Here is a 20,214-nt window from a genome sequence, read left to right as displayed (position 1 = left end):
AATTCTACACTACAATGATTAGCAATTCTTGTGACCAGTGTCATAACTGGTATAGCACGTGCTTACAGTTTTAATATTTTAATGGTTGTTAATCTGGCCAAACGCTGGCATTTACTGTCTATGTGCCATTTACACCACTGACACGTTATGGTGTGTCTAATACATTTTGCTGTCTCCATCCTCCCCAAATAAACTTCTCTAATAAAGCAAGGACATTCAGAAAAGGCTGGGTTCTCCCTTCTGAATCCCAGTTCTTCTCAAGGGTTCTTCCTGTTACAGCTAAACTGAGTTTTTGCTTACTTCTGTCAACCAAGGCTTACCCACTGGGGGTCCTCTCCAGGTATTTCTGTGAAGCTGCTTTCTGACAATGTCTATTGTAAAATGCGCCATACGAATACAACAGAACGAGACTGAACTGAATTTTAAACACTCAAAGACACGGTAAGCAACGTCTCTGATAACAGCGTTTATTTGTGCGTCTGTCACTGCCGACGGAGCAGAGACGGTGTGTGCTTCTCTTTAAGTGACTTTGCTGATGTCTCAGTTGTCAGGAAAATTGCAGGATTTGTTTCAATGGAAAATGTAGGAAAGTATGATGTGAAAATCCAGTTGCATTAATGACATTTTTTTTTTTTTTTGCATAGGAAATTTCGAGCACTCCAAATGTATCGTGTTTGGCATACACAGGACTAAAATTCGGGCACTTAAGACAATTGAACATTGGCTAGCATACATACAGTGCATCCATAATTATGAATATATAGTATTACACAACAGATAGTAATATTGGCACAGCACTGAAAACAATGAACTGTATTCCCAGTCACACACAGCATGTTCAGCAATTAACAGGCAAACCTAAATAAATCACCTAATAGGACCTAATTACTTAAAAACCTCAGTGGATTCACATCTTTGTATTTCTGTAGTCTATTTTCCCTAGATTGCCAAAAAAAAAAAAGTCAGATTACATACTGGTGCAAAATGTGCACTTTTTTTTTTTTTTTGCTGTAGGAGTGGTTTCACCTTTGTAGTCAAATACAATCTATATTAAATAGCTAAAAAAGGTAAGTCATGACTATACTAAAACTGTATTTGTTGAAATGCTAACATCTTAATAACTTAAAACCTCTGTGATGTAATTAATACATATTCTACTGTATACAAGTGTTACATCTACATGCCATTACTATCACTAATTTAGTAGCGCAGAGTATTCTAGCCTAAATGACAGAGCAGATTAAAAAATACATTACTTTAGGTCATAGCTTTTCTGTCTACAGTAACCTTGTTATCTCCTTCACAGTGTTCCTGTAGTTCAGTTTGATAATTATACCAGACAAGAGCTTAACTTGAAGTATTCATTTAATTATTCATAAATATCGTTTGCAGCTAATTGGTCACATTTTTCATGCTAGCTGGTAGTAGCTAATGAAGAGAGCTGTTAGCAGATCTTGTGGTGTGGGTACCATTAAGAGGTAGTACGGGTCATTCGTGTATAATGTTTTGTGATGTCATAGCACTGTGTGACTTGCTAATATGTTTTTCCTAAGTGGTTTTATAGCTTTACTCTTTGCTGTTGCTGGTAGTTTTAAGTGTATGGTTGTCATAGGCTTGGATGTGCTGATGTTACACTCTCACTCTCTCTCTCTCTCTCACACGCATACACACACACACAGACGAGAGGGGGAGAGAGAGAAGCTGTTAATTGCAACTGTTCTTTGAGCACGTTAACACACACAGACACACACACACTTGCACACACTTATACATACTTCCATCTCCACAAGACACAGACAGAGGTAGCCAAGCTCTTCACTGTGGCTGTTCCTTCAGCTGGTCCTTTAGCACACCAATCTCTGTAGCTCTCCACACATGGAGTGCGCTACTGGAAGTGAGGAAGAGGAAGAGGAGGAAGGAGACAGGGAAGCCCACTGAGTCCACCATGCCTCCCGCTAAAGTGCTGAAGCTTAGCTTGCCCAAAACCTCCAGCGTGGCCAAGAAACTGTAGTGAGTCGCCTGTAGAAAACAACAAAAGGCAGGACACATTGGCAGTTAACATCCTCCAATTCCGACAGTTTAAAACAAAAATACATCAAAGATTCATTTCATGTAAAGAACCCTAAATCAGTCAGAATGAGCCTTAGAGTGGAGTTTTGAGATTAGCCTGAGGTTGAGATTTTTCAAAACAGCTGATCAGTGATCACCAATCTCACCTGAAAAACGGGGGAAAGATTATAAGTAAATTATCAGGTCACATAAACTAGACATCTGTGATTGGCTGACCTTCAGGAGGCCAGGAAAGGAAAGGAAGTAAGAAAGAAAGAAAAAAAAGAACGATTTGCTCAGCACTGGTCACGTCCACAGTGATCACCATGGTACCAGGTACCTTCCTTTACAGACAGTCCTGAGTTACATAAAGGTGTCTGGACAAACAAGCAATACAGGGCTGTGTCTAAAGCAATTAAATATGTGCTGGTGGCACACTGTGCTTTCCAATGACTGTCTGCAAAACTGCGCTGACATTCTGTGGACATAAAGAGAGAGAGAGAGAAAAAAAAAAGTTGCAGGCTTATCGTATAAAACGAATATATTTCAAAACTAACTGTATGGTGGCCAGATGCCACCATGTGATTTCTCTTAAAGCCAGGGTTAAAGCTGAGGGAGAAAAAGAAACCAGAGGTAGGTTTCTCTAGAGGCTCTTGCGACTGAAGTTAAGTGCAGTACTTTTATTCCGGCAAACTTGTTTAAGGTATTCCCTTTCTTCCCTCAGGGCCTTCAACAAACACTCATAGTATCAGTTCTCTGTCACTGGATACAACCTTTAAAAATCACATAGACAACCCCATGGAGCCACACTACGCAATGACATAGGAGTGTTTTAAATTAACCTCAAGGTTAATGTCACTTACTTGATTAATACAATTATTAAAAAGTAATATCAAGAATTTTGTAAAAGCGATTTTTATAATCATAAAGATACAAAGTACTAAGGACCACATCCTTGTTTTGTCTCATTATTCTCTCCTTTTTTCCCCTCTCTCTCTCTCTCTCTCTCTCAGTACTAATTCAGCACCTTTTGAATTGATTGAGTGATGTTGGAAGCGCTGTGAACGAACACCTCCGGGTAGCGTTGCCCCAGTTTTAATGGGACAAAAGCAGTTATGTGAAAGACGAACAACACAAAAAAGAAAGAGAGAAAAGGCAACAGGAGAGAGAGAGACAGAGAGAGAGAGAGAGAGAAACTAGGGACCGGTAGATCAAGCACACAAAGCAACAGCTGACTGGAGCTTTGCACTGGTCAGTTAGAGGAAGGACAGAGGGGAACAGGGCTGTGTGCTGAGGAGTGAAACTATTCCTTCTGTTGTCCAGGTTTCAGCTCTCCATTTCATGGCATTATATAACCACCAATCAAGGAATTGTTATTCTTAAATTCAGCGGAACTTCAGCTGTTTTATAGAAACAACAACAACAACAACAACAACAACAACAAATAATTTGACACCAAAGCAGCAGAGACATTCCTGTTGTTATGTTAATAATATCAGGTTTGGTTTTTGAACAGTAATGACACAGCTTAAGAAAACTTCAATCACCTATTTCAATATTTTGGATACAACTGACAGGTTTTCATTGTGCTTTAGTGAAATAACAACTGTTTTTCAATATTCAATTTGTCAGAGCAGAGGGAGAGAGAGAAAGAGAGAGATAGGTGCGTGTGTGTGTGTGCTCTGCAGTGCCAGACTTAGTTAGGTAGCTAATTTACATGTTCAGTCCCTAGTGCCCAGGTAACAGAAGCATTTTGACAGATTTGTGAGTGAGTCTGGTCTATGCTGTGAAGTTTTTGTATTTTGTGAGGAGGGGAAAGGTAGGTGACAATTTTCTGAGGATCTCATCAAACTGGCATGATCTAAATTCGTTTGCTGATTGTTTTCAAAACACTTTCACAGTCAGTTTTGCCACTGCATTCTTCCCTCTGAAATTGCTTCCCTCATTTGTGGTCAAACCAGACAGTTTCCTGGTCTTTAAGTGTGAGAGATCCTACTTCCTTCTGTGCAGGTGAACGGAGCCCGAACATAACTATGTTCAGGTGACAGATGAGTGTACAGTACATGTTGAGGTAACATGGGTGAGACATTGGTCATGTCAGGTGTTACTATGTTCAGGAAAGGACTCTTAGTTTTATGCTCTCTCTTCTGTGGTTTGTAATAGCAGTTAGGGCAAAAAGACAGTGTGTGTGTGTGTGTGTGTGTGTGTGTGTTTAGCTGAGGAGTTACCTGTATGCTTTCTTCAGCCTTCTGTGTGCAGTTCATCATGGTGGTAAAGGTAAGCGTAGTGATGAGCCCAGCAAGAAAATGCTGAGCACTCAGACTGAACACTGCCATACCTTAAAAAAACAAACAAATAAACAAACACCAGAATCACATTAACCAAGGATAAATAAAACAATGGATAACAAAAAAGAAAAAAAAGAACTTTTCTTTTTATTGCCCGGACAGAGGCACCTGTCCCGCTGCAGTTATAGTGCTCAACCTACATGTTCTGCCTTTCATCCAGCGTCCTGTTCTTAACTGTGTTACACCACATCACAACTTAGCTGCATAAAGAACAACAGACGGTATGTGTTTTACTGTCACAACACAGAGGTGATTCAAATGAATATGCACGCACAAAGGGAAAAATAAAAACATTTGATGGTTACGCACCTAACTTACTTTTCTGTGCAATCATGTGCACCATGTCAGGACAATGACTTTTATAGCGTATACGGAACCGCAAGACTCATCCTGCTTTTGCAGTTTTTAGCTGAATCACCTCCATGTCATGACACACTCTGCCAATTTTCTATTTCTTCAGGGTTTTTCTGTTTGTTTGTTTGGTTTGTGTTGTTGTCAGCAGAGGTTTCCTGCTGCACAGGACACACTGGGGACCTAAAAAAAAGAACGTACAGCATGGCGCGTTTGAATTCCGCTCGTCCAACGCCAAAAATCAACCAGAGTCATACCTATAGACGAGCATCTGAAGACGCTCCTAACAGCTAATACGGCGAGAAGATAAACAAAGGCAAAGCGAAGTTCCAGGAGGGCGTACTTTGTCTCGTTCTAAGAGTGAAGCACTGTTTTTTTTTTTTTTCTCTCTGCTCAGCCCTTGTTACCAAGTGGCAGCATATTTCCAGCGCCGAATCTCGCTGAATAATTCACTGGGAAATGATTCCTTCTGCCTAACAGGAGCCCTCCATTACCTCCCCAGCAACCACAGACATGGAAATTGTCTCTTTGGAAGCAGGGAACCTCATGCAATATTGACCGAAAAAAAAAAAAAAAAATCAGCAGAAATTTATTTGCCTGTGTATGCGTATATGTGCGTGTGTGTGAGTGTCTGCGCGTGTGTGCCGTGTGTCTGAGGTGCAGAGAATGGTAGCTTTGTTCCATTTCAGCGACGTGAGATGAGAGAGAAATTCGACAAACGGGCCACTAGCAGACATGAACAACTCCAAACTCAAAAAAAGACGCGACTTCAGGGGGTTTGTAGAAGAATGAAATGCCAAAGAAGAAAAAAAAAATGCCACAAAGTAAAACACGAAGGATTTTTTTTTTCTTTCTTTCTATTTTTCACTATTCATTTTCATTAAATAAACATTCAAAGCATCGTTGAGGGAGTTAGGATGAGATTTTTCATTTATCAAAGTGAACAGTGAGAAGATTCTAAGGAAAAATAAAAGAAAGAAAAGAAAAAAAGAAATGAAACATTTGCCTCACAACCAAAACAAGACATATTTCCATAACCGAACAGAACAGAGGATGCACTTGAGTAGACTGCTCTCACTTGTTCATGTAGAATTTTGCTTGACTATATCTGGTACATTTTTCTCCCTTAAACAGGGAGAGCAAAAAAAAAAAAAAAATCTTTTTTTTTTTCCAAAAATTTTCCATCATACAAGAGAGGAAAGGTCAGCGGTCAAATAGGTGCGAATGACCTTTACGTAAAGATACAATACCTTGAAAAACACAATGCTTAAAAGTAACAGATGCATATGCAAACAGTTGGCTTTATCCATTTTAATTATTTTTCCAGTTAATCGCTGCATCATTCAGTTGTTCTGATTGTATGTGTGGTTTAAACAGCAACTACCTTTTCTGCCACCGAACAGGTTAAAGTAGAAGGATGTGTGGACACAAGCCAACATCCCCCTTTCCAATTGTGAAAAAGTAGAGGTGAACAAGAAACCATAGGAAAGGAAACAAAATAAGTCATGTGCTTCAAAACAATAGGACCTTACACAGTCTGTGATGCTCAGACCACAACATAACACAAATGAGGCCAATGATGATTACACTGTGCTATGGTCTTAAAGGAGCTGTGTGTGTGTGTGTGTGTGTGTTCTCACCTTTCATTAGGGGAGAAGGCTCTAGGACAGTCAGCAGGGAACTCTGGAAAACCATACTAACCGTTCTCATGACAAACACGCGTCTCATCAGCGTACCGATACTGCAGAGACAAACAGACAGAATGTTTCCCAAGATGTGCCATTCAGTTCTAGTTTTTATATCTGTAAATCACTGAAGGGCTCCTGAGAAAAACTATAAATGTAAGGCTTGAATTTGAAAAAAAAAAAAAAAAACCTCACAAAACACACACACACACACACACACACATACCGTCAAGCATCATCCAATGTTACGGGACAAAAAACTGACATGTTTAGATATCAGACAACCAGCCTCAGACCAGAGAGACAAAAATGACAAAGGTCACAGATAACAGGTAAACAAAAACAGATACTTCACAGTAAACGCACTCAGAGGACGTCCCCAGACACTCTAATTGATTCCCTGTTAGGTGTGGAGAGCCCCCCCTCGGCGTGTATGGTTCACCAGATAATCAATAAGCTGACAAGATCCCCAGGCGCTTTGGCTGATTAGGCTGAAGCTAATTAATGACCATCAGACACAGGCGTACGCACCCACACACACACACAAACACACAGTCATTATCTCCCCAGGATTACCCCACTGTCAATCAGAGCACCTAGAGGACCCTGTCAATCAAACAGGCCTCACCCACCCTCCAGTGGGAAGTCTGCCCAATGGGAGGGGGCAAAAGGATTGTCTACGCTGGTCGTCGAAACTTCAGACCTCAGACTTTGTAAACTGAATCAATCTCAATTCACAACTGAACTCAATCTAACTTTTTTGGACAAGTGAGGCCACCATACCCTCAGTGCGGACTCACTGAATTTCATGCTTGAACATTCGTGTTTATATTACCTACATTGATCTAGCTGTCATATATGACAATACAAGTACATACTCAATAATTATAGAAATTCAGAAACCATTAGACGGTAAATACATGGTAAATAAGTGGGAAATGCAAAAAAAAAAAGTCTAGGGCACGTTATATGTCTGGCAACTGACAACATGTAACCAAATGGTTCTACCGCAGATACGACACCACAAATCAGAGACATGAATATGACCTAAACTGGTCCTTTTGAGACATGATGCTGTGATATGTGATGGTCCAGTCTCAGTCTTTATTCTCCCTCGTCAGCATCTACACTGCCGGCAACCTCCTTTCCATATGCAGGAAAACCAATCCGCACTCATTCACATGCTAACTCCACTCTTTCTTTCCTCCGTCTCTTTCCTCCCCTCATCTACTCAATGACACTGTTTCATATTTCCCTGCTTTTCTCTTTCTCTCACCAGTTTTACCATTCTATCGCTCATTATAAACGATGAGGAGGCAGAGTTAACTCAGCAAAGAGCGGGAAATAGAATGAAAAAGAAACAGAGAGAGACAGAGTGAGAACGTAAGGGGAAGCGAGAGAGAGAGAGAGAGAGAGAGAAGGAGAAGTTGGTAAGATACAGGCACAACCCAAGATTAGATTTGCGCTCTCAGATTGCTGTTGCTGATGTGTGTGTGTGGACGGGTCAGTTTTTGGCCAGTCGAGCGTTTCAGATAGGACCCGGATAAGCGTCCAAATGAGCTTTTAGTGGCTTGGGACGGACAACAGGCAGGAAACCAGATCTGTGGGAAGCCAAACTGAATGCTTGCAGTGTCGAGTGAACACACCCCTGTGTGTGAAAGTCAACATTCTTCCACATTTCACTCAGAGTGGCTTTGAGAGAGAGAGAGAGAGAGAGAGAGAGAGAGAGAGAGATTGACTTTATGATCTGAAGAGAGGCTGTCTTCACACTTAAAATAATTTTGCCGATACCATTTTCTCCCACTGAGCGGAGAAAAGAGAAAAAAAAAAAACTCAGAAGAGGTTAGTAGGTAATTAAATCATATATGAAGCTTCAAAGTAGGCACAACAGGTGTAAACTGCCTCACTGGTCACAAACACTAAAAGTCAACCACAAACTAAACGGTAGCTGGATATTCTATAGTTCTCAGAAGTCAAAGGGTGGTATTTTTAGGTTATTTATAAGTTACACTGCGTCATCTTTGCCTAAGGGTTACATCAATAACATGATACAAAGCAGGTGTGTTGTGTTATCCAACACAGGCAATGGTTTCTAAAGAGTACCACATGCATTTTAATGTCTAATTGCAGGATGTAACACAAACCACTTGCTTAAAAGAGCTAAACGTCAAATAGGAGGTAAAATATTTTATCTTTGCCAGCGAGGTTCAATTACTGTGAGACGTTTGCCCCTTAAAACTTGGTAAAATGTATGAAATAAGACCAATTAGGATTTCTGCTGCCAAAGGATTTCTACGGTAATCCTGCTTAACACTTTGATACCTAACACCTTCAGCTTTGGTTTCTAAAGGTTACATATGGCATTTGATTGCAGTTTACAATTTAGTTATTATCTAAGGGTATGAGAATAAAATAAAAGACCCTCATGTCATACAAGAAGCTCTGGAGCATGTAAATGGAGAACAGAACAGTGTTCAGTCAAGTTCGATTCCAGAACCCAAGCAGAGACATTCTAGGGATGTAACACAGCACTGAAAGCTGAAACCTCTACTGATTTCAATGAAATTTAACAACTATTCTACCACCAGTGAGTAAAGCTCCATTGTTTCCCTTATATTACTGTGTTCCTCTCCTTATTGACTTTTCCGGGAAACAACTTCCCATTCCCATATATAAGTTTATATGGCATCAGTGGTTATCGATGTGTGCTACCAGGTACTTGTATGGCACCCATCAGATATCATAAAGGTTTTCAGCTTAAAGATATTTAAATGACTGTCCCTTAAACCGATATGGAAGTAACTTTCTCTTACAAATCCAGACAGCCGAGCGAAGCAAATCAGATCTCCACTTAATTTGGTTGGATCTTGCAAATGCTTACGCATTTACAACTTCCATGTCTGCTGTACAACCCAGGAGATCTCATCTGGTTGGCACCAGCTGGAGAAAGCGATAGCAATGGGTTGTTCCATCTCTCCCATCCTTTTCACAGTGGCATTTGAGATCATCCTAACTGGTGGAAGACAGATGGTCCGAGGAGTTAGATCCCAGTCAGGTCAGTGATTCGCAGTCCTACAGAGCTACATGGGTGATGTCACCACCCTCCTTCAGACAGCAGCATGCACCTCCAGACTCCTGAAAATTCTTGAAGAGCTGCTAACATGGGCCTGGATGAAAATAAAACCAGCCAAGTCCCACAGTCTCACAATCCAGTAAGGAGTCCGGAATGACAACATCTCCTTCTCAGCCGATGCTTTTGGTGGGCCAACCTGTGTAAAGCCTTGGAAGGCTTTACATGGCCAACCTGTCCGACAAGCACATGGCTGCCTCCGTCACATCCCAACTTTCAAACGGTCTGAGAAAGATCAACCAAAGCTTCCTACCAGGGAAACTCAAAGTCTGGTGTTACCAGTTCACCTTATACCAATGTGTGATGTGGCCCCTGACCTGTCTGTCCAAAACACCAAATCCCAAGTTCGCGCAGGATGCAAGTGGAACGCGATGCAGACGGCAGTCCAGGCCATCAGTCGACTGAAACACCAGGAGATTGCTGAATTGCTGCAGCCAGGCAGGGCCGGTTTTGGATGGGGAACAGTACCCAAGATGTGATCCAAAGCCACAAAGAAGGAAGAGAAAGACTTTGTGATATCTGAAGTTGTGAAGATGGAGGAGGAGAGCTATAAAGTCAGAGCTGTGAGCCAACAGCAACAAGGGAGCTGAACAACCTGGGAGGCTGTGATCAACAGGGCTGTTACGTAAGCGGATATGTGGAGAATGTCCCAAGCAAGGCTGAGCTACCTCATCAGGGCCACGTACAATACTCTGACAGGCCCCAGAACCTGTACCCTCTGGTACGGCTCAGAAGAGACCTGCCAACTCTGCAACACCCAGAATCCTAGCTTGCAGCACACACTTTCTGGCTGCAAGGCAGCATTGACGCAGGGCCGGTACGTGTGGCACCACAACCGGGTCCTGTGTAAGCTAGCCGAAATCCTGGAGGCACCCAGGCTGGAAGCAAACAAGGCCAGCCCGATAACATCACAGCAGCTGATCCAGTTTGTCAGGCGAGGGGGTGAGGCTCAGAGCAGCAGCATGAGGGAGTGGTCCCTCCTGTCACTCAGAGACGAGTGGAACACGTGAACTGACCTCAACTGCTAGTTGAAATTCCTACAAGTGATCACCACAACCTCCCTATGGCCAGATATCATGCTCTGGTCCACCGCTACTAGGATAGTCATTATGGCCAAACTGACTGCGGCATGGGAAGAGGGAATGGATGCTGCCTTCGAGAGAAAGAAGGAAAAGTACACAGAGCTGGCAGCTGCATGCTCACAAGCAGGGTGGAGGGTGTTCACCTATCCAGTGGAAGCTGGTTGCAGAGGCTACACTGGAACATCCACCCAGTGGTTCCTGAAGTCTCTCAGGATCACAGGCTCCAAGCTGAGGAAGGCTGTCATAGACCAGGTGGAGGAGGCAGAACAAGGGAGCTTCTGGCTCTGGCTCCAAGGAAAGGACAAGGCTTGGGGAAAGCAAGGATCCTAGGATTGGCTGCAGGGGGCAGTAGGGAGACGTCCCTGCCACTGCTCCACCACCTCGAGATGTTCTGGGATTAAGGGAGCAAAACATCGGTGAAGGGTGGCTTCTGGCTGATGACCCTGCAGCTGGCGCAATGGCACCATCAGAGGTGCGTCAGGCAGAAATGCCAAGCAGGTGGACCCACCTGTGCTTACATCTGATTAAAATAACTGATTATGAGGACGTTCTGTGCTACAATTGGAAGTTTGAGGTGAACCAAACAAAACCAAAATATTCAAGTGCCTCTCGGTGAAGATTTCAGATATTTGTCTAGAATTTGTGAACATCCTCTCCTTTGATGAGTTCACTTCACCTATTGTTAAAGGACCTGTTTTCTACACCTTACATTGCCTGTTTAAATTTAATCACCATAGCAATGGTCTCAAATTTGTTGTCACCCATAATAGTGTTGTCAATAATCATCACATGATAATGAAAAAAAAAGGCGACTTATATATGAAACAGTTATTTGATTCTGATGGCCATGAGTGTGTTTACGTAAATCTGGTCCTTAATCTGAAAAATTAATGTTTTCACTATGTAATCCTACACCCCACCCATGGAGAAACCAGCTTAGCCCCGACAAAGACTGGTGGTCACTGCTACCACATACACAGGCACAATTTCTATTATTGAGAGAGAGAGAGAGAGAGAGAGTGAGAGAGAGGAAATCTGTCAATACAGTCAAGAGAGATATAGTGACGACATATCCTAAGTGCCATGCTAACTAAGTGGCTATTAATTAGTTCACTTAAATGTCAATATGAATGTTGAAAATATGATGACTACCTGTAATGGGAGAGGAGGAAGCCTCCAATTGAGGAACCACAGATGGAAAACGCCATGGCAACCATACCATTCCATATACCCAATTCCCGTGCAGTCATATGATGGTCCAGAAGGAAAAGGGGAAACATAGTGATTGCACCCTGCTCACCTACAGTGTGTGTGAGAGAGAGAGAGAGAGAGAGAGAGAGAGAGAGAGAGAGAGAGAGAGAGAGAGAGAGAGAGAGAGAGATCTCAGTTTGGTTACCATTTGTTAAGATGTTCTTAAGTAGTTCCCAGTCTTGCTCTGGAAGGCCTGCTCTAACAAACCTGATTCAGCTCTACAGCCTCTTGATTATCTGCCGAAGGTGTTTCAGAACAGGGACAGACCAAAACTGTACAGCGTTGTGGGCCTCCAGGAGCAGAACTGGGAAGTACTGCAGTACAAGTATCGTAGGAACATCCATATCAAATAAAAAAAGCAATGTTTAAAACCTTAATTTCTCTTGGAGTCTTTTCAGTCATCTAAGTACAACATTATCTCAATTCTGTGGAAAATTCGCCTTTAACTAAAACTTCTCCAGAAGTCAAGGTAAATCTCACACCAATTATGAACAGAAACATTGTTGCTCTCTATATATGTGAAGTAATTATTGATTTAAAATGACAGAAAAGGGCAATTATTGACACCTTCGGTACATAGGAACTAGGCAGCAACAAGGTCTTTCCTTGTCTTTCTCTAAAAGTGTTGTTACTTTAGTTCAAACTAAATATCAAAACAGAGACTGTCACAGATAATACTGACATCATACAGCTCTCAGACGAGTGGAAGAGAGACAAACAGTCCTTCGACGCTGCATGGGAGTGAGTGAAGGAGAGAAAGCTCCACAGACCGACGCTGTGTGTATTATTTAGCACGATTGTCATTATTTATGGCGTCTGACTTCGGCACGACAAGAAGACAGAGCGAACTGACTGACAGCTTAGAGACCGCCATCGTACGCAAACAACTCATTCAGGGTTCCAGGCAGACAAAATAAAAACCAAACCAAAACAGAAAATCAAATCAAAACGACTTATCAGACATATCTTGACAAAAAAAATACCCCGGTGTGAAAGCGCCCTGATCACTTTGAAACCGCTTTCTTTCGGTTCTGATTGGTTGTGACAGCATCGCTAACGTAAGAGTCGACGGAAAGTCGGCAAAAGTACAGAAAACATGAGTACAGCATTCAGAATTCAGCAACTTTCTCAACCTCAAAACCAGACGGTCTGAAACAGCAAGGCCTAGTCTCTCACACTGTCCTTTTGTTACCAGATCAAAGAATTTTCACTTACTCTAGAAGATCCCCTGACGTTTCTGTTCAGCATTCGAGCCATTTAAAAGTGATGCGGAATTAACAGCTCTTTTTGCTTGTTTCAGGCGAAAATAAAATAAAGTTATTTGGCTAAAGTAGTGTGACGTGATGGGTATCAGACTGATTAAACTCCACCATTTTCACTCAGCGTGTATGGTTCTTTTAATTCAGAAGTTCCTACTTTAAACGATGTAAAATAATTCAGTCTACATAACTATCGAGAAACATTTTGTTTGCTAACGCTACCACAGAACTTTGGACTGCTGCTCTAAAATATGGTGCAATTCGTATTGTCTGAAACCAAGTGTGTCATTTTTTCTTTTTAAAAATATGATGCTGTGAGAGATCATTTTCAAAAGTGTCATTACTCTACAGTATTTGATACAGCATGGTCACTAAGCAGTGGGTACTGGATTCACTACAGACCAAAGATTCTAGCAGTAATTTTGTCAGTAATTTGCTGCTATTGCTGCATTTTAAATATAAAATGTGTAGAACATCTTCAGTGGATTCATTCAGTGTTATGTTTTTTTTTTTTTTTCTGCTGCAATTCTTCAAAACTAATTATTTCTTAAAGGGGAGGACTGAAAAACAAACAAACAGCAAAGCTGATTATTCACTTCTATAAATAATCTCTAAGCAACGATTGTCCATTTCATTTGGGATTTCATTAAACATCCACAAAAAGCACACCAGAGGGGAGGGAGAAGAGGGGAAGAAAGAGCTAGAGTCAGAGAGAGAGAGAGAGAGAGAGAGAGAGAGAGAGAGAGAGAGAGAGAGAGATGCTTAAACAGGATTAGACAACATGACAAGACACCATTCACAAGAGTGCTCAAAACAGTTCGTACACTTCACAGCTATAACCCTAATTAAAAGAGAACTGAATTATGCTTCGGTGGCTTTGCCAGTCGTTCACACCGTTACATAGACCTAGAATTGATGAAACTCGGGATTCTATAGCCTTGCAGGCCATTCTTGCTCTGTGCCACCAAACATATCCATGGTACACTTTAGTTTTGCAGGCAAAGGCTCTTGAGATTTGAGTATGAACAATTCTAAAATTGATTTTTTTGTTGCTGTTAATGTAAATAATCGGTATGAACATGGCAGTGACAACTGGTTCAGTTAAAAGAGGACACCCCCTGTCATGCAACATAATTACAACCACTGATCAACTTTGTCCTGCTTTAACAATGATGGCCATTTGCTCCAATCTCTATAAAGAGCACTGAATTTGAAAGAAGAGAGAGGGAACAAGGAAAAAAAAAATGTCTTATTTGTGTAGCCATTCATTTCATTTTAGTGACATCAACAATGTGGAAATGCTATCCATAAACAAAACCAGGTCTCTAAAACAACCCCTTAAACAGAGCTGAAACTGAGAAAGAGTGAAAATGAGGAGGAAGGACTAAGACTCAAGATGAGCTACGTATGAAGGGACCACAGAGGTCAACGGGTACACTAATCGAGTAGCCTAAGCAACAGTACAAAGCCAGAGGGTCAAAGAGGACATTTAAAAGCAACTCTTCGTACACACACACACAGACACACAAACACACACCCTAAGGGATTAGTATAAGCGAACCTAACACTCTGACACAACACGCACCACCCTAACAAACACACAAAACACACACAGAGAACACAGAGGTGGCAGTGAAGTGAGTGTGTGAAAAGTTAACCCATGTGAACAAACTCAGTAAAAAAAAAAAAAAAAAACCTGTATTGTGGTAGGTCTCTTGCTCCTCCTGCCCCAGGGTCAATGACATGGGAAAGTGCCTAAGCTACTTTACATGTAGAGAAGTCACACCCCACCCTCTGCATGTAGGTCACTGTGCTGGTGTGTGTGTGTGTGCATCTGTGTAAAATATCCCTTGTGCCAACAGTCTAAGCCATCTATTACAACTACCACCACTTACAACTAGATTATGACCTTTTCCACTGGGAATGACAGATTAGTAAGAAGAAAATGGTACTGTCATCCATTACATTATCAACTACTCAACAATCACTTGTTTGTAAATCTAGAGAAAATTTGATGAGACTTCGAAAAGAACGTTTTTAGAGACTTTTTTTTTTTTTACCAAATGTAAGTGGACACATGACACAAGCTTACAATTTTTGCGGTGATTCAGAAACTGTCTGTGTAACTGTACAGCAATCACATTTCACCAAAGAAACGCTTCAGGGACACTTCGGACTAGATCACTTTTACCCTCTCCTTTTTTTTTTTCCTCTCCTTCTTTTACAGTCTGTCCATTCCTGTGCATCACTATTTCCCCTTGGAATGCCTCTTTCCCATTATCATGTGCCCTGTGACCCCCCCCCCCCTTGCCAACCCCACCCTTTACACTCTCTCAACTGAAGGGCTTTATTGGCATGACTGTTTCAATAACAATATTGCCAAAGCATACTCTCCCTCTCTCTCAACACCATGTGGTATCTGTTCATTAATTCATCCTCCTTTTGGCCTCCCTGCAGTCCTCTATGTTCCCTCTGGAAATTATGCTTCTCTTGCCTGTGTTCTGTGACCCCCCCCCCTTACCCACTCTCTGGGTCCTGCTGTGCATGGTAGGGGGTGGGGTAGAGGGGGCCTGGATGGGCAGACACACACACACACACACACACAGAGAGGCAGACAGAAAGAACCAGAGAGAGTGTGAGAGGCAGAGACAAGCCCCTGCCATATCAAACCCCTCCCCATCCCCCCCTCACCCCCCCAATACAAACACACAAGCACGCTCCCCTCTTTAACCCCACTCACACCAACACCCCCTCCACAAGCACACGCACACACACACTCGCTCACACACACACACACACACACACACACACACACACATGCACATGCACGCACTGATGCCCCGTCTCCACCTGGACATTTCCCAGGGACATCGTCTGGCTGCCCCCTTTCAGCTCCGCCCCCTAACGCTCCAGAAAGAATTCTACCCCAGCTCCCTTCTCCGCCCGTCCCCTCTCCTGTTCTCTTTAATACCCGTCGCCCTCCCTCCCCGGTCCTGGTCGGGACATCACGCTTTTCTGCCTCCGCCTGTCGTGAGTTCCACTCCGCTCTTACGGCGACCGAGAGGCGGCTTTTGCTCAACTCGACGTCTTAATTAAGACACAGGAGCGGAGGCTGCTCTCACCCTTAAATAAACAACCTTACTCACGCACATTTAAAGCACACGGCAAAACATACCACCGACGGCCTGCTGCTAAACTGGTACTTTTCTTCTGGGATTACTATGCCTTGTCTGAATTTTAATTCTTTCTCTCTCCCTCTAGTATGTGCACATGCATACACAGACACAGACACACACATAGATATACACACACACAGACACTCCTGTGTACACACAAACATTTACAGATAACGTCTCACAAACACAAAGAAAGAGCAGACTAATATACAGACAAGCAGACGCATACCTACATAAATCCAAACACACACGCCCGTGTGCAGCCCCACAAACACACACACACACGCTGTTGTTGCATATTTTCCATCTCAGTTCTGATGAAAACAGCACAGACTGAGAAAGACAATAATCCTTATATAATCCCCTTCTGCTACCAAACACCACATTCTGTCAACGTCAACTCACTGAATCATCATCTGTCCATCTTAAGCTCAATAATTCACACTCTGCTCATACAAGCCACATCCTGTGTCTCCGCTACAGATTCACATGAACTGACTCACTCCTGTTTACATGAACTTAACAATTCATTGCCCTCTTCCAGTAAATCTACAACCTAATTTACTCTGTTTATGCAAACTCACTACATAGACATTTTGCCTAAAGTAAACTGAGTGATTTGCTGCAACATTACTGTTTATATAAAAACTCAATTATTAGTGTGTAGCCAATATTCTGTTTGTATAAGCTGACTGTGTTAACCCCCCCTTATAAAACTCAATGCACTGAGATTTCAGACCTGTTCAGTTCAATTCATAAATAATATCCAGATCTATATGGCTTACATCTGCAGACTTTTGGATGGAAGCTGTCTGTAACCACATTAGGCACAGACAGAAGAGACCACGCACACACACACACAAAGCCTCTCGCTATCTGATGAGAGGTCTGCAGAGTGTATGCACCCTACAACACATCCTAAGTCAGCAGTTTCACAATATATGAAAAAAAGGACTATGGAGCCGCCTTGTGGTGAAGAAGGGTATTACACTCCATAAAACAACTAAAGAACTGGAGGTGTGACAAATGCTGTAATACTCCAAAAATATGTGTTTTTGGATTATCATAAACTCAGCTGGTTGTTAATATTATATTAATAATATTAAGTAAACGAAGAATAATGAATAATTATTAACAAAATATTAAATCTGATATCAAAACTAAGATGGTGGAGTAGTATTTTTGTTTATGCAAGTAAACATGAACAGCAAGTATGGATGAGACTTAAGTGAAGACAGTGCTTCAGCTTTGAGTACACTTATGAAGATGAAGCTTCCTGAAGTCTAAAAAGCTTTTATAATAATCGAAAGCAAAGGAAAACGTCAATGCAAAAAAAATAAATGTGTTGCTAGGGGAGACAGGACAACAAAACAAAAATGTGACTCTGAAAGGATTACATTCTCCAAAAGCAAACGGTGCAACAGCACAGATGGATTTCTGCTTTTACATTAAAAAAAAAAAAAAAGCCTTACAGACACTCTGCACTTTCCCCCCCCAACAATTAGCACTGAATCAACCACAAAGAACAAGATTCATTCTCTCTCAAAGATGTTCAGACAGGTAGAAGGGCAAAATAGCATGCTAATCACTTTAAAAAGGTAACAAGCTGTTGCCAGTGACAGTTACCTACTTGTGAGCTCCCCACTGCCTACAGGTCAGATGACACACCATCTACATTCTACATACTCTTCATGATCCCTCATTGAAGTTGTAACATTGGAGGAAGTGAGCGAGTTTGTTTGTCCTGAACTGGAAGAGCAATGCAGGGTTACAGCATGCAAAAAAAAAAAAAACAACCAGGAGAGTTGTGGGAGAGCCTGGGGTAAATCTGAGACAGATTTGTGGGACGTCTTTACCGAGTTTGTACGTGAGCACATAGACCACCAACCACGGCGTTCCTGGGACAGACATCAACTTCCGCCACACCTTCCACGGGCGTACCACGTCCTGGGACCCCTTCCTGCCTTCCCCCTGCGTACGGGACGGTTCCCCGTCAAGGACAGGCGCGCCCCAAACAAACAGGGCCACCCCTCCGTAAACGCAGGCCAACAGCGTAAACATCCAGCCCCAACCGGCCACGTCGATGACGGCCAGCAGGCCCCCGCCGGCGAACACCGAGCCGGCCTTGTAGCCCACTACCTGAACCGTGTTCCCAAGCCCCACCTAGAATAGCAGAATGAAGCAGATTATCTTTAAAACGGAAAGAAATACAACTCCACGCTGGGAGCGGAAAGCCTCCATTGACCCCAGCGTAACCTGGAGAATAAAACCACAGGCCAATGATGTCATTGAAGAGAAGACAGAACATTATGTGGACGCCAATAGTGTGTGATTTCACAGAAAACCCAGGAGTGTACTGGGTAAAAAAAAAAAAAAAAAAAAAAAGAGTACATTATTCTTTTATGATTCCATGCACATTGCAGTGTTTTTGTGACATCACGCTCCCAACTGTTACTGTATTTCACTAGAATCAGACCTATGGAAGCTGAGATTTTAAAAGTACAGTTGTTATCTGTCCTACTGGCTTGAGATGCTTACAATATTCTTTACATATTATTGATGATGACGCTGGAGACCCACCTCACCCTGTCCCCGTAGCAACCGCACGGCCGCACCGTCCACCGCAATGTCCTGCACCGACGCCAGAACGTTCATGGCTAACAAAGAGCCAGCTACAGCAACATACTGGGTTTCAGGTGCTAGAGTGGCACTGGCCAAACATGTAAGTGCCAATCCAGTCACAGTACCAACTAGCCAGCATCGTTTGGTGCCAGTCCGATCTACCAGGGGTGCCCAAAGCACTTTGAGAACCCAAGGAAAGTATAGGACTTTGGTTAGACTAATGCGGGTGAGAGAGTGACCAGCGCCGCGCAGGTAAACAGGGAGTAATGAGGACTGAAGTCCATATGGGATCCCTTGAATGAAGTAGAGAAGTCCCAGGAAGACCAGTTTGTCATTCATGATTCCAAGATATTGGACGGCTTATAGGCTCCCTCATGTCATGGTAAAACCTATAAGAAAAACAGTTGTGAGAAACCAATTCAACCCAATTTGTCTTAACTGCTCCATCGGAGAAACCTATGAAGTAGTCACAATAACACACACGAACAGCACATATTAGGTAAAAACAGGGAAAACCTTCAAACGTAAATGGTTACATATAACACAGATAATGTCGTTTAAGGACTAAGAACGATTAGCTTGACCTTTGTGTCTGTTCGCGGTTATATTTAGGGTTGTTAAACAGAAACTTAACGCATTCCCTTTTGACTGTCATTATGCTTTTTACAAAGCAATACAAATTTCACACAAAAAGTGACATTACGTGACATTAACAATTTGTGAACGTAAATGCCTATTAGCACGTCTCTGTTATGGATAAAGTTAGAAGACACACACATCGTTACAATGTCACCGACCTATACCTTGACTGAGAGAAATGGAATAATAGTATTTTGGATTCCTTTCTGGGCAGCAAAACCGAGCTTACGAAAACATTCATTAGGAGACGACGCTATCTGAGCAATTCGCATATGCTATCGAGCTGAACTAATTACTGCTTAGACTGGTGATCAGTATTAAATTGTAGGGTACATAAATCTCAAAACATATTGTTTTAGCACTGATAGAAACCATGTGTCACTGACACACTGCTTTATATAACGAAGTATTTACAGGTAAAGGTCGCCTTCAGCCCTTCAGGTTATGCTGCACTCCCACAGTGTTTTCCAATCTGTGTACTTCCGCGCGAGTAGTACACGTCAAATTTCAAGTCAGCCAATCCGCACTCGAGAAAGGCGTGGCCTTTCAAGGTCGATAAATGACTCTACTTGTTGGCGGCTACAATAAACAGCGCCACCATAGAATGAACACAATATTACAC

At 42.3% G+C, this 20,214-nt stretch overlaps 1 protein-coding gene across 1 annotated transcript; it reads right to left on the bottom strand.

Moving 5' to 3' along the window:
- Window positions 1–1,695: 1,695 nt before the first annotated feature.
- Window positions 1,696–20,051, bottom strand: mfsd3 (major facilitator superfamily domain containing 3). The gene is made up of 7 exons (XM_030791682.1): window positions 20,007–20,051; window positions 18,912–19,342; window positions 18,188–18,494; window positions 11,798–11,945; window positions 6,389–6,489; window positions 4,278–4,387; window positions 1,696–2,019 (listed from the first exon to the last, which is right to left on the bottom strand). Exons 2-7 carry the CDS (start codon window positions 19,290–19,292, stop codon window positions 1,816–1,818), a joined length of 1,251 nt encoding a protein of 416 aa, XP_030647542.1. The 5' UTR covers window positions 19,293–19,342; window positions 20,007–20,051; the 3' UTR covers window positions 1,696–1,815.
- Between the last annotated feature and the right edge of the window lie 163 nt (window positions 20,052–20,214).

The sequence above is a fragment of the Chanos chanos genome, chromosome 14 (genome assembly GCF_902362185.1).
Source record: "Chanos chanos chromosome 14, fChaCha1.1, whole genome shotgun sequence".
Lineage (NCBI taxonomy): Eukaryota > Metazoa > Chordata > Actinopteri > Gonorynchiformes > Chanidae > Chanos > Chanos chanos.
Note: the sequence above shows the minus strand (reverse complement) of the source record. Positions and strands in the feature narration are given on the sequence as shown.

Bases quoted from the DNA above. Each gene is read 5' to 3' on its own strand.
- mfsd3 (XM_030791682.1), bottom strand. From the start codon at position 19,292: ATGAATGACAAACTGGTCTTCCTGGGACTTCTCTACTTCATTCAAGGG. The intron at 11,946-18,187 runs GTAAAGACGTCC...CACACACTGTAG, and splicing joins TGTGCTCACGTACAAACTCG to GTGAGCAGGGTGCAATCACT. The intron at 4,388-6,388 runs GTGAGAACACAC...TGTTTTTTTAAG, and splicing joins GCCTTCTCCCCTAATGAAAG to GTATGGCAGTGTTCAGTCTG.